General features: G+C 38.6%; 1 protein-coding gene across 25 annotated transcripts in view; it reads right to left on the reverse strand.

Moving 5' to 3' along the window:
- Positions 1–15,678, reverse strand: part of TENM2 (teneurin transmembrane protein 2) — a 1,518,527-nt gene that overhangs the window by 70,909 nt on the left and 1,431,940 nt on the right. For 21 of the 25 annotated variants that reach the window (XM_085591001.1, XM_085591002.1, XM_085591003.1 and 18 more), the window contains 3 exons: positions 12,488–12,682; positions 6,964–7,164; positions 5,206–5,418 (listed from right to left, as the gene is read on the reverse strand). In XM_085591001.1, coding sequence (XP_085447127.1) covers positions 5,206–5,418; positions 6,964–7,164; positions 12,488–12,682 — 609 coding nt within the window. The remainder of the gene's footprint in view (positions 1–5,205; positions 5,419–6,963; positions 7,165–12,487; positions 12,683–15,678) is intronic. The other 4 variants (XM_085591013.1, XM_085591008.1, XM_085591014.1 and 1 more) reach the window with 3 other exon arrangements.

A 15,678-nucleotide genomic window follows, 5' to 3' on the forward strand; every position in this document is an offset into this window, starting at 1 on the left:
TTATCATGGGACAAAAATATCTTGCTATATCCAAAGATAACACAATGCTGCATTATTAATGTTTCTATTGATTATTGAGTCCAGGTTAAGGTAAAGAACTAAATCTTTACACTTGTGGTATTCCACCCAGCCAGTAGAAAATGTAAACATGTATAAAAGCTAGAAAGGTCATCCCAAAGCACTTGGGGGGAAAACTTTTTAGTAAACAATTTTTTATTAAAACCACAGGTGAAATATGGTCCAAATAGTGTTCACCTTTAAAGGAACAGTATTTAAAGTATTTCCTTACTGGGTGTGAGCTTGTTTGGATGTTTCAGAGTGGCTCAATATCCACATTGACAACCCATTGTTCTGCAAATACAGAACACATAGATCAGTCTCCCTGGCTGGATAAATTATTAATTCTACTTCCAGCAGTGGCACTGGATTCTTAAAGGGAATGACAGCACAACTCTTAAGGTAGGCCATTAAAAATAAAGTCCTTAGAAGCAATGCTTCCTCCTAAGCTCATTTAAAAGGAGACTGGAAGAGAGCTCATAGAGTTCAATGATTTCTGGTGAGGCTGCTGCCCCAGGGCAGGACGAATTACCTCTGTTATTTCTGACAAGTGTCTAATGGTAGCTAAAAACTCCATTGATGAGGAATTCAGTTTGCTTGGACAACCTCCTTCAGTTTTTCATTTATTGGTAACGTTTTTTCCCAACACAATTCTTGTACTATAACTTAAACTTCCTAATCATCCTAGACACAGAGCCCTTTCTCTTTTTAATTTTTCAGCATGTGAAAATATTAGGCCATTTTCCACCATGTAGGTGACAGAATCCTAGCTTTTTTCAAATCTTTCTCCTTTATTCAAGATATTCAAAGAAGATAAGATACAGAGCTAATACAGATTTTCAACCCCCTTCTTTACTAAGAACTTGTTCTCCATTTTTGACAATTTTAGTACAAAGGCCAAGGACTCAGTGGGGGAAAGTTGCTGATCCTCAGCTCTGGAGTTAGATCTCAGAAAGCACTACCAGGGCCAGAACAGTGTGAGGTTTATGGCTGGACTTGATGATCTTAAGGGTCTTTCCGAAGCTAAATGAACCCAAGCAGAGCCTGAAGAGATGGCCTCATCACCTGCTTGTGTTTTGTCAGGCAGGCAGGCAGGTGGAGGCTCAGCTTCAATGTCTGTACCAGGGCTATAGCTCATTTGCATTAAAAAAAAATTTAAAAAGAACATAAAAAATAAGAACTGTCTGGATCAAAATCCAGAGCAGAGTATCTATATTACCAAATAGCCTTGAACACAATTTTTCAGACTTTCTGTCTGAAAAGGAGTGCTTAAACTACCTCTAATAGAGGACATGAGCAGACAAGGGCAAGGCTTGGTAATATGATAGGCAGCCACAAAGAAAACCTCACATATCACCTTCTGGTCAGAGCTCACCTTAAAAGATCCATTTGCGGACATTTAAATTTTACTTGTAAATATTTAGGATTAAATCCTGCTTTCACTGGTCTCCCAGTGAGATTTTTACCAATAATAAGAGACTATGCTCCAAGGATATGAATTATAGATGGAATTACACTTTTAAAATGGTATTTCTGACTGTTTCATAAGATCCCCATATATATCACACTGTCCTTGGAATGCTATCTTGACAGTTTATATGCAGAACATCCTCTGCAAGCATTTAAAAACAACAGCTTTAAACATCTAGATATTATTTTCAGTGAAAGTAACAGATCTGTTTTATAACAGCATGTTTTAAAACACATTCCAATGATTTAAGGAAAAGCTAAATCCTCCATCTTAAATTTCTGTCATGAAATGGGTTCAAGATTAACAACTTCTATACCTTTCTTTCACTTTGTTATTAGTTTTCCAATATTTTTTTTCATCTAGATTACCCTCTATTATTTAGTTATAACTTCCTCCATAATTGCAATCAATGAATAGTAATCACTTAATAAACATATCCTGACAGGTCTATTTTTGCACTGGGAAAAGATTAATTTTCTTTATCACCACTCCAGTAAGCAATTTCTTTTCTTACCTGAAGTAGCAAAGTGAACTGAAGTTCTGCTCTGCTCCGAACAGCAGCTGAGCAAGACCAGACCCCCACTCCTTTCACTTTTATATTATTTGGATATAGATTTATCAAAATCTGAGTAACTTGGAACATGCATGCATTTTTATTTGCATTGATTCTTACACATAATTCTATTGCACACAGGCAAAGCTGCTTTGCACAAACACTGTGCTAACACTGAGCTCACACTGCTGTTCTGGGAGGATTTTCTGAGTGCTTCTCTTAAACCAAGAAAATCAGAAAGAAAAATGCATTTCTATTAAAACTTTTGAGCTTAGATATTCAACAATGAAATTATAAGGACTGCACATTCTGTCAAACACCTGTTAAAGCCTAATTTGATATTAAATAGAATAAAATATCCTGAATGAACATGGATACCTGCAGGTTGCTATGATGATTTCTTTTCCACTGCCATATAAATATAGGAAAAAGAAACTGGTAAAGAAACACAAACAAAAGAGAATGGTTTTTATATAGAAATCTCCTTTTCTTCCTCACAGATCAATTTATTCTAAGTGGACTTGGCCTAAAGTCACTGGAATCAAAGCAAGTTTTTCTGCTGACTTCATTTCAGTCTAGGTGTAGCAAAAATGCAAATTCAGAGTAAATAACTTCTACAGGATTTGCATTTCCTGCCTTTGGAGAAACATGCAGTTTTCATGTATCTTCCAGAAAAGACTAATTTGTGGCATTTTTAGGTGGACACTCCTCAGTAATTCTGACATTAAACAGTGTGCCAAACCTTCAGCTGAAAATGAAACCATAAAGGCAGTACTCTGACAGTGAGCTTCTGTAAATCTAAGTGCACTTTAGCTCTTCATAGCAATGTGTAAAACATCTTGAGCAACTCATTATTGTGCCAAAGTATCAATTCACTCTAAGCACAAATTTTCCAGTGGTAACTTCTAGAAATTTTGTACCAATGGTGACAAAAATTACTTTTACCATCCTTTTCCTCTGAACTCTGTGGTTCAGCTCCATGTAACTCAAACCAGTGAGGTCACACTGAGTTGTCCCTCTGAACTCAATCCCATTCCTAGCATCAGCCTTTGTGCTCTTGTAAATGGCCTCAGGACACGATCATGTGAAAATTCTTACTAATACAGGCCTGCCACAAGAATCTCTGTCTGCATACAACAGACAACTTCTGACTGCCCAAATTTCATCCATGATAACTAGAAGGGCATACCTGAATTTTTTACACTAGTCTCATCTTTGCCACAGGCAGGACCACATTAAGTTAAGGAAATCTGTGTAATACGTACCAAACAAAAAAAGCTTACACATATTTTAATCACTTTAGAAGTATCACCCTTCCTCTGGAAAGGATTTATTATATACATCAATGATAAGAAAGATATCTAGTTCAAAACTCTGAAAATTAGGCTTAAAATCTCCCTTCAGAGTTCACTAATTCAGCTTGCAGTTTTCAGGTTACTTTTGAGATCTTGGTAAAAGGCATCTTTTTGTCTGCACAGTAATGAAGACTTTACATACACTAATTACTTCTAAACATCGGCACATTACTAAGAGATTATAAAGCAAAACAAATTTTGTGCGAAGCATCAATTTCTGAAATAAGTAATTATTACAGAATTTAATGAAAAAAATTATATACTAGGCATTTTGTAAAGATCTGGGAAGAACTTTGAAAACAAAATGCCTGGATTAATCTAGCAGAGGTATGTTGATATGATGGAAGTCTGAAAGCAATTATGACAAAAACACTCTGCATCTGTGCTGGTCACAAAGTGTTCAGTCATAAAAGCTTTGATTTAAATCATATTAGCACAGTGTGGAGGAAGCATGCAGCACCACAACATCAAAGGATATGCCCTGAAAATATGTATCAATTTTTTTTTTTTAATCTCTCCAATAGAAGTATACTTTTAGTTTCCAACTCACGTGTAAGTCGGAAACGGTTTGTATATCCAAAGAGAAATCAGAGGGGAATGAAAAAGAAAAACAGCTTGAGGGATGCAGGAATCTCACCATACGTTTAAGTAAAGAAATAACAATTCACTTGTAATAGGACTGTCCCATTAGGGTCCCTGACTGCCATGAAAATCTCAAGTGACCTACTCTTTTCTCTCTTAAGTTCACCACCTTAAGATAATGAAAACGACTCTGGATTTGGTCTCATCAGATTTCTTCTAAGGTGTACTTCACAGTTCTCAAAAAATTCTCTGGAGAAAAGCCTGAACCTCACAGTCTGAGTAGATGGGATACTCTTGTTCCAGATAAATCTGCCCAGACTTCTCAGAAGGGGATGTGATCACTGAGAACTTCCCATTTTTGATTATAGCTCAGAGAAAATAACTGTTTTCTCCTCTGAGTAAGTTTTCAAAACAATCCAGAGTGTCTGACTGCTTGTAGAGACAAAATAAAGAATTTCACTTAGGAACAATTAATTCCTCTATTGAGTAAATTTTCAAGCATGGTAATTGAGAGGCTAGAACATCATTGCTTTGTGTAAGGATGACCTTTTTGAACTTCCCAGGCTGCCAGAGCCCAGCTGAGGTTGTGCTGATGCTGCAGTGAGCTGCAGGCTCTCAGGGAAGGGGCTCCCAGCAGCCACGGGATGGCATTGTCTCCATGCCAACACCACTGTCCCAGCACAGCAGGGAGAACGCCAGGGAGCTGCTCCTGTACCGGCAGGGACACACATTCCCCAGCACTGAGCCCTGCTCTGGGTGCTGCTGGTGGGCTGTGTTTCACATGTGATGTACAACAGCAGGAGAGCACGGATGGGTCAGACTGGGAAATTGAAGAACAGGCCATTCACACAAAGGAATGCTTAGTTAGGTTAGAAAATCATTCAGGTTCAGATGCTACTGAGATATCATCCACAGTACCATGTGTTGTATTTGTTGTTATCACACAGGGTACCATTTGTTTCATCTTTACTTACTAATGTGGAATTTGTTATGTTGTTTTTGTATGTTTTTTTTTTTCTGTTTTGTTAGTAATTTGAAATGATTCCAAGAGCCTACCAGCATTTCTCCCAACCCATTTTGAGACAGGGTTAATATCTGAGAGTGCTTGGGTCCCTAAGGGAACAGCCCATTACAGTCCACGACAGTAACTATGTCTCTACGATTTATGAAAAGAAAGCAATATGTGCCTGTTTCGGTGCCTGTCGTTTGCCTACCAATGGTGCAGTGCTCCCCATTCCAGCCCTCTCTGCATTCACACTTCCCATCTTTACAAGTCCCGTGCTCCGTGCAGCGGGGGTGGCACACACGCTGGTCACAGCCCGCTCCTGTCCAGCCCTCCTCGCAGCGACAGGCCCCGCCGATGCACACGCCGTGGGTGCCACAGTCCACGGAGCACACTTCTAGGAGAGAGAACAGCAGTCACAGCCAGCCTCGGGGCAGGGCAGCAGCACAGCAACGCCTCTGCTCAAACCTCCTCCCAAAACTCCTGCTCACATCCTGAGGAAAGCCGGCATTCCATTTTTGTTTAAAAGCAAACTAAATTAAAAGTTGCTTTGCTGCCTTAAGGTATTTTAAGTGTCTTTATATTTTAATATTTTTTAATATAAATGCCTTTATATATTTTTTAATATAAATGCCTTTATATGTTTCAAATCCTGTACTGCATTAGTACATAACTCTAAACTCCACGGTAAGTGTAAGCTACTGTCTACACATTTTGGTCAGATGAAACAATTCCTCTACGCCTGAAATTCAAGGTCACTCTACAGCCTTATGCTATGACAAGTACAAACAAAAGAGAATTGGAAGGGAGCAAACTGTGGGTATATGACTTCATAACCTGAAGCTGAAATTGCAGGATGAACCCCTGATATGTAAATGGACCAAACTTAAAATTGGCTGAAATCTCTGACCATTGTCCATCCTGGGTATAGCCTCTCTTGGAGGCTTTTGACTACCCAAGGTGCCTCTATAGAAGGTCTTTAATAAATACCCACTTTATTCCCTTAAGCTTGTCTAGACTCTGTTCTAGGTAGCCACTCCAAGGCACCAGCTTAAAAAAACCTGCTAATGTGCCCTGGACAGACCTGCAGAGCTGCATCCTCCACGCAAACACAAACACGTGTCAGAGGTGCTGTCCCCAACAGCAAAGGAGGCGAGCAGGTGGCTCTGCTCTACTCAAACCTGGACCTCAGGTGATTTTGACAGATATTGATTTCCTAAGAATTGAGACTGAAACTCACCTAAAACTCATTTGGCAGAGAATGGCAGCAATTCAGGGTCATTTAGAATGATGGGTAAAAGTCATTTTCCAAGGAGAGACTTTTGTATTCCTATTACTAACATGGTCAGGTATCTGGTGTATCACTCCAAAAATTCTGCTCTCTGCCAAGCTTAAATTTCAGATAAGCAGAAGGGTCTTTTGCCCCATGCATCACCAAAGAAAAGTGGCAGCAAAACTTTCATTCTTGAATTTTTCTCACTGCTTATCCATAAAGCAGAAAACACATCTTGATATTCATGTCACTGGTGGGGTATTCCAGCTGATTAAGCTTAGGAAATAACTGAATAACTGTGAAAAATGTAAATACTGTTTTGAGCGACTTGGTTTTAACCTACAGCACCATCTCAAGGTTCAACTGACAATGTAAAAGCAAAATTCCAATAAACGATAGAACATTTTCATTTTCAGTTGGGAAACAGAAGTACACTTATGTAACTTTTTCAGTCTAAAAGAGAAACAGTGTTAGAACAAAACGCAAACTCCTAACCACATTAAGAATGTCATGAAAATATATATAGTAGCCCATCCACAGTTCTTCCCAACAAAATTAAACAAGCCCAACCGTGTAACAAAGACAATTTTCCTAATTAATTGAACTTGCCATCGTTTGAAACAAAACAGCAACGTGACTGCAGAGTGGGGAAGAAGCAGCTTTTCTTACCGACGGAGCAGTCGGGGCCCATCCAGTTGGGGTCGCAGGTGCACAGGCCGGTGTCGGGCAGGTAGGAGCCGTGCCCGCTGCACTGCTCGGGGCACTGCGCTCTGGGCAGCTCGCAGCTCGCTCCTCCCCAGCCCGGGCTGCACAGGCACTCCCCGTTCACACACACCCCGTGGTTGGAGCACGTCGGGTCCAGGCAGTCCACTGCAGGAGGAAACAAAAACCGACTGCACAAGGGGCGCTTCGCACCCGGCCGTGTTTGGAAAACGCGCTCTGGAAGGTCTGGAGCACTGGGGTAAATAGAGGAGTTGTCCAAGTCATATTAATACCTGGTCTGAGAATGAGAAAGTGAAGTAATTTGTGTTTTACATTACATAAATCAAGCAGGGTTTGACTGTGCAATGACAGTTTACTGCAGGGATGCTGTGGTGGAGAAACATGAAGACTTAAAAATAGCACTTCAATATATATATCTATAGCCAGAGTTCCACACATAAACCTGGAGACATTTCTTCTGAAACACATTGAAGCTCCAATGACTCATGTACTGTATTTCAAGTATGAAATAAGTTAATAATTTGCAGTTTTAAAGGATTTTTTTATTTGGAGTATCTTTAGAAAAGCTTCTATTATTATTACTAAAATGTTAGAACATTGTTTGAACATTAGGACAGCCACTTCAAGTACACAGAAGTCAGAATGTCAGTGGCTTTCAGCATCATTTAGACTCTTAATCATTAAGGCACTTATGAATGTTTGATCCATAGTCCATTAGTAGCTGAGCTGTGAAACTGAGAGCCCTGGTTACTTCAACACATATTCTAAACCAGCAGATTGTTTCTCTAAAAGAAGCAAAACCAGATACAGATATGGATTTCAACCCAGAAACAACAGTGAAAATAGTTACGATGAAAAATGATGCAATGGAATTTCAGCTACTATTTCAGTCCTATGAAGGAAAGTTACAAGCTGTATTTCAAATGAACTTTATCAGTAACATTATGAGTTTGCAAATTTTTATCTCGTATCATGAATCTGTATAACAATACTATGCTTTACTGCCAATACCCACATGGAGGCTTTACCAAGTGCCTTTTGCTGTGGAATTGAAGGTCAAGGTCAAATTCATGTCTTAAATAACTTGAATTCATCTCATGACTGGTATATATTAGCTCACAACAGCAGGACCAAGAATGATTTGCATTCTCTCTCACTGCTCCAGAAGATCTGAGTTTATAATGAAAGTGATTTATCTCTCATCTTTTCCAAACTGATCCTTCTAAATTAAGGCGGAGATATTTTCATTCCACTTGATGTGAACAGTACTTGATCTTTCAAATCTCAACTTTTCTGTAAACACAGAGCCTTGTCAAACTATTTTATTTAGTTGTAAAACATTTAAAGCAAGTATATAGATTAGATACAGGCAGAGGATTGAGACAAGTGCATTTAGAGATGAAATAAAATGAGTTATCAGAATACAGTGGTATAGAATTCAGAATACAGTAGTACAGGAATAAATTACTGTAAAATTTATTATAAGATTTTCATTTTAATGATGACTTTGGCTAAGTTTTTGGGTTTGATTTTTCTTCTTTTTGTTTAAGATTTAAAGCTGAGCTTACTGGACATGAAAATATTATAACGTAATTTCATTTTTATAGGTAAAGCAAGATTGGTTTGTGGTTCACCTCAAAGCTGATAAATTCATAAACTGTTTTAAATTACACAGAATGTTTGTCCTGTATTGTAACTCCTTCTTTGTGCTTAGCCAAATTATAACCTGTTTGAACTTCACAATGCATCTTTTGTACAACTGCTGTTGAACTCAATGGACACAGAGCTCTGATAAAACATTCTGATTGAATAAAGAAGTTCACAAAAACCTAGGTCAATCTACTTTAAAGATGAAGGTTACTTCCCCCCTACATTTGGTCTGTTCTGGGTTTTTTTAGAATACATATTTTAACAGAAAATGTAGAAGGGTAATACGTGTATAACATCGTTATAGGACAGCTAACTTTAGGAGATAATGATAAGTCATAATGTACTCTCCTTGTCAGGAACGTATCATCTTCCTTCTCAAATGGAAGCACTAATGAAAGGAATGTGGAGCATATGAAAAACACCACCTTCTGCTATACAAATTAACTGTCCTCCCTCTATCCTGAATTACAGTGCTCATGCAGCTTTGATTTATTTCTACAGATTGAGCTGATCAATGCCCTAAGCCCCCAATTTCCCTTGTTTTACAGGATAACACACTAAACACCTTTGTCCTTTGTTCTAGACAAATGTGCTTTACAGCTATTTTGTTCTACCATCTGGGCAAGTAGCAGCTTCCAAAGTTTAAACTGAGGAGAGTTTTTACTCTGAGCTCCAATCTTGTTCTATTTTAATACATGCTCAGAGTTATCATCTCGGGCCAGATCCTTGCTGTTGAAATTAGCATAATGTGATTACCTGCAATAGAACTGCACCAACTCGTGTTGCAGAGGTTCTGCCCTGAGGTGTAGCAGGGTTTACAATGCTATTTAATCAGGATTTATACACAGACCATCTTTTGTGTTTAAACAAAGGAGAATGCACCTTAGCAAGTATGTTAGGCTTGAAACTCACAGCCCCCTGGCAGCTCAGATCATTAGAGCTCATTTAGTATTGGGCCCTCTGTAGATTTGACAAAAAAGGGTACTGAAAGCAATTTATATCCTTAAGGACAAAAAGGAGGTCAAGGAGTTTTTGGAACAATATGTACCATGAAGTCCCCAAAGAGCCATGAATTACACTTACGAAGTTAAATGTCATTGAAAAATGACTCAACCAGGAAAGTGACAAGAAAACCACCCTTAACTTAACCTAATTTGGCAATTTCACTTGTGTCCCCCCAAAGTAGGCTGAATGAAGCCTGACAAATACCCCACTTCATCTTCTGTGCAAATTTGTTAATAGAAAAACAGTGTTTATGCTGCAGAAATTGTGCATCAAAAATATTGATTTTGGTGTCACTTTCATTTCAGGTAAATTGTTTGAACAATATAACCATGATGAATATCAGAAATAAAAAGCTATTGGGAAGAAAAAAAAATTGCTGACCCACTTATTCTAATTCAATATCCTAGTTGGAAAATGGCAAATGAATCAACCTTTGCCATTCCTTTTGGAAGTTCAAATCAATAGAGGAGATTTCATATATTACATAGAGATACAGAAATATTATATCTATCATTCTACCATTAAAAGTGTAAAATTTCTATCCCTGCAAAAACCTTAACTAAGACTAGATGATTAATTAGGCAGACACCACTTCATAGTGTACCCTTTCTCCCACAGCTCTCAAACTAATGTGAGAAATATACAAAAGAAATGGAATTTTAGAGTAGAAACATGGTGGTTGATTTTTATTTATTTGCAAATTAATTCATTGACTTATTTATTGCCCAATCATACATGCAAAAGGTTGCTTTAACCTTTCTTGTCATGTTATTGGCCCCTTCCAAGTTTGCAATCAATACCTCCTGCCTTTGTAATCCATTCATCTTTTTAGGAAGAAATGTATCCTTCCAAACACAGTGTTGATTAAATAATGTATATCCTTTCACCTCACATAGCCATCCACCTCCCCAAAAGCTCTGTTGACTGACTGTTTTGTTGTGTTCCCAATTTTGGCTGGAGTTAACCCAATAAATTTGCAAAAAGGCCTGCACTGGCTTTTTCTAGAAACGTCTCTGGAGCTGCTGATGTCTCTGCTTCACCATTCCAAACATTCACCTGAGGATAAAGATGGATTAAGCACTACAGGAGCCTGCTTCTCTTACAGGAGTTTGGGGATCCAAGGTAGATAGATCCATGGGGATCCATGGCCCAGACACACCACAGCCATTCTAGAGAACTGAAAGCAGAGAGAGAATTCCATGCGAGCACCTGGAGATTACAATCAAAGTGAGGGAGGAATGGTTTGCAAGGTAAAATTTCCTGCATTATAAGAAACCAAGATCATTTCAGGCTGTCTACCATAATCTTTTTAATAACACAAGCATTTATAACAACAGAAAATATGATGAAATGTATCAAACTTAATGAGATCAAGCAAACAATTGCAGCAAGTACCAGAAAGAGAAGTCCTGCAGTCCTGGGGAATAGATTGGGTGCTGTAGAGCAAGTTAAAGACAGTCTTTTTCATCTTGGATTTTCATGAGAACGAAAGTTAAAGCAAGGCATTTCAGATAATTTTTGAGTATCTCCTATTATCACACACTCAGGGTGAACTGAGAACTATTAAATCTAAGGGGAAAAAAAAGATATTACAACATTTTCTGGATATAGTTTAAAACATAATCCATTTAAAACAATGCAAAAACTCTTGGCTTCAACTGAATTCTAGAGAAAAGCTCTAACAACCTGTGCGGAAGGAGGATTTAGTGGAAGAAGGTGACAGGAATGAACTGAACAAACAATTGCAGTCCCACCATCAAGGATCCTTGGTTTCTTTGTTTTCTTCCTTTTACCACAAATTCACTCAGACTAATGCCGAATCTTGTCCTAAAGGTGATGACTGTGGTCCTGAGAATAAAAGCCTTTAAAAATAAAAATGGTTTGTTTATCTACAGTTTTCTTCCCTTTCTTTTCTGATGGAAGAGAGAGCTGTTTACTACAGGGTGAGATGAAAATTGATACACACAGTATCAATACAGATTTGCAACCCATTCACAATAATCCAGAGAGACTCCTCAGTCCTCATAGCATGACAGCCCAGCCCTATCACTTCAGTACTCAAGCTGCCTCTTTCTTTGGAGGATTAATAAACTCTGGAGCACAATAATATATTAAAAAAAAAAAAAAAAGCAGTCCAATTTACATTGTGCATTCCAACAGGAAACTCTGTGAATACAACCATTATTGACCTTAATCTGTGAGCACATTTTGCATAGGTTATTTAAAAAAAATTCATTATACATACTCAAGGAATTGGACACTTTCAATCTGAATAGCTTTTCTGCATTTCAAGGACAGTTATTGCACTTGTGTGCCATCTACCTTTCCTTAATCCCATATGATTGCAGCCACAGGAATAATTTGACCCACATTAAGTCCATAAGTAACATGGATATCCAAGTCTTTCAAATATTTTTCATCAGTTTCTGCATTAATAGTGATTGATATGTGTGAAGTTGAAGCTATGCAATTTTGTTAACCATTCCTCTGCATTTCACATTTAAATTGATCAGTAAACATAATCTGCAAGAAAAGATTTTTCTTTGCTCTTCAACAAAGGAATTACTCAGGTTTACTTGTGGCAGACACTCTTAATACTGCAAAGCAACGTATACAGAAGGCCTGAAGTTTTGTCTGAACTCTGATAGATCAGTAAAATTGTGGTGGACTAAATTTTTATCCTCTTTTACCTGCTACAGCAGTTGTATGCTTAGATTTTTATTCCATTCTTTCCTTTTTTCCTTAAAAAAAAGAGCCATTAAATAACTCCCAAACCCAGAAAACAAACTAACAACAGAAAAAACAAATATCCTACCTTCCTCACAGTTTTCTCCTTTATAGCCCACAGAACAGACACAGTTCCCTTCGATGCAGGAGCCATGACCTCCACATGAGGGGTCAATGCACTGGCTGGTGGGCACATCACATTCTGGACCTTTCCAGCCACTGTAGCACAAGCAGGTGCCTTTGGAGTACTGACCATTGCCACTGCACAGAACGGGGCAGGCAGCTGGAATGAAAATGGAATGAAAGAAAAACCACACACAGGGTCATGCATGTAGTCATGTAAAAGTGCACTAAAAATCCACTATCAAACACACTCAAATATATTCAGTTACTAGGAAAAAAAAATCTGATAGAATTTGTAGTGGTTTATTTCTTAATTTCCCAAACAAATAATTTGATTGCTATTTAATAAAGCACATATGTGTTGGGCATTCTGAGAATACAACTCCTATTCTTTGATAATGTCTGGGATAACTAATGAGGTAATGTGAACATATTTGAGTTTGACATTACTCTGCTTTGTTTCTCTAGGTAACATCCAATTTTCATAGATAGAACACAACACATTCAGTCCCCACAACTTATTATATGGTATCTTTCTTCTACCATAACACTTCTTTAATGTAATGTCCCCAAACTTCTTTAGACCCTTTGGTTTTCGGTGTGAGAATCTTGAACACAAGAATGACACAGGCTTTCAGCTACTACAAATGCACCTTGCCACCACTAACCCTGCTGAGCCTTGTTTCCCTGGATCCCAGGGACAGCTTTTATCCTGTGTGTACTGGCAAGAAAGCACCATTACCCTTACCCCTCACTACAGTGTTATTAAGGGGTAAGACATTCTGAGCAAATATTCATTTATGCAAATGAAGTGAAGCTATGAATAATAAAAATTGTCATTAGGTCTTGGGTGCCAGGAATCAGATGTTGTACATATGCAGAGCAATGCAAAGCAAGAAGTGGTTGATTAAAACCCAGGTGCATATAAATGTCTCACTAAGTCATATTCACTCCCATGTGCTCATGTCTCCCTTGGGAACATGGCAATCTGTGAACTTCTGTGCCTGTCAAAGACTGGGTGTGTGGTCACTAGCCAGAAAAATGGAAAAAATAACAGAGAAATAACAGAAAATAGGAGTAATGAAGTGAGTCTTTAAGAAAAGCTCAGAGCACTTTTGTGCTCTTCTCTCTGATGCAGTTTGATAAAGACAGAAAAGTATTTCCTTGTCTTTTCCTTCTTCAAAGTAATTAGAAATGAACACCCAGTGTTACAGTGCCAAAAATATACTCAAAAGCTACTATTAATCATTAAAAGGTCCTAATGTCTTCTTGGCTTCTATTATCCCTTTAACCCCAATGATCAAGAAGAACCCAAGTAATTGATTTCCTACAAAGAAATGTGCAATGGTCCAGTTATTCAACTTCTCCATTGTTCAGCTCAGCAACCCTTATTAATCTTAGCTGTCCCATTGATCTGCTATAAAAACACATTTCAGGACAGACTTTTTTGTGAATTTTCTTATTTGATAGGTGAAAAAATTGATCAGAAAAAATAAAATTCAGGTTTCTAACCTGAAATGTCAGCTAAAATTTAGAGTGCTGAGAATTATTTCAATTAAAATTACAGATTAATGGCTGCATGTCATATAATGTGTATAACATTTTTTGGCCTATTCTTCCTTTTACAGTAGAACAGTATCAAAGTCAGTATGCTGAAGTTTGGGGTTTGCTACTGCTCCTATGTCTTAGATCCATATTATCCATCCTTTGGTAGCAAGAGGATTCATTCTATTGCATTCCTGGTTCCTCTTACTACAAGTTTTGTCCAGCTGTTTTCTTATGCACTGCAAAAATGAACAGAAATTTGAATAAAATATAATTTCCATCAGCAGCTGTATGTGTAGCAGAAGGGATTACAACTGACCTCACCCCTGTTAATTACCAGAGAAGAAGGACAGCCTTGCTCTTAATGTGACTAATAAAGGTAAGTGTGCTAAGAAGGGTGGCTGCTGGTCAGAGAGAGCCTGGGGGAAGAGGAACCCTGAGGAATAAGGAAACGAGGGGCTGCTGCAGGAGGTTTGCTGTGAGTTAAGGCTGGCTCTGATGGAGTTGGAGCCTGCTGCTGGAGCCTGCAGCCACAGTCAAGCCTCTGTAGCCAGAGGCAACAAGGAAATTCTTGGAGCCATATTCCAGCAGAAATAGAGTCAGGATGGCTAAACTGTAAAGAAGAATAAACTGTGACCTTTTCATGTTGTTCAATGAGAGTCTGTGTCTTGCCTTATTTCTACCCCTAATGAGAGGTCTGCTGCAACAAGCAACATTTCCATCTCAGGTGTGATATATGTTCACAAGTGCTTTACTGAGTTCAGTGAAAAAGTTGATGCTAAATTTCTTCTGGTTTCTGAGCTAAGTTTACTAAGCTAGCTGTATTGAAATACCACACAGACAAATGGTCCCCACACTGCACTCCAGGACAGTCTATCTTACATCTTTTTGCACCTCAGCATCAAACACCTTTCCATGATGTACCACACACTGAACTAACAGCAACTTGAATGCTGTATGACTGTTCCTTCTGCTGCATGTTCCCCTGGGGAGCCTGGCTCAGCTCCCAGCACAGCCTTTCCCTGTGCAGGTGGGCAGCTCCTGCAAGTCACCAGGTGATTCTTAAAGAAAGGGATCAACCCAGCACCACTTCCACTTTTGGCTATGAAGATCTGGGGGCACAATTCCTTTGTCCATAACTCTCAATTTCACTGCAATTTAAAGGCTTATTTTGGGCTGATACTGATACAGTTTCTCAGATCCGTATAAGAAAGGTAATAATTTCTGTCCTGCTCTCTTTGTACGGTATTGAGGATTTTGGCAAGTGATCAGAAGGCAGCCTGTCTTGAAGACCTGGTGTGACCATGAGTGTCGAGTTTCTTGGTGTCATCTTGCACACTCTGAAACTGTACAGACCCACTGTACTGTGGTCTTTTAATTGGAACTCACTTTAACACAAAAATCTCTCTCTAGGACAAGGCACCCCTCAGCTCCTTTATGTGGTGGTTAAGCCTGCAGTCCCTTTGGTGAAGTCCACCAGAGAAGGAAGTTAATACTGCTGGATGTAGATTCTCTCCATGTTTCCATGGCACTGCAGAGATTCAGAGCTGTCCTCACTGATGGTTTCTCAGTGTGGATTCCCCAACTGCACTAGGACACACTTGATTCTGC

This window comes from Lonchura striata, chromosome 13, assembly GCF_050655825.1.
Source record: "Lonchura striata isolate lonStrDom1 chromosome 13, ASM5065582v1, whole genome shotgun sequence".
In the NCBI taxonomy this organism is placed as follows: Eukaryota; Metazoa; Chordata; class Aves; order Passeriformes; family Estrildidae; genus Lonchura; species Lonchura striata.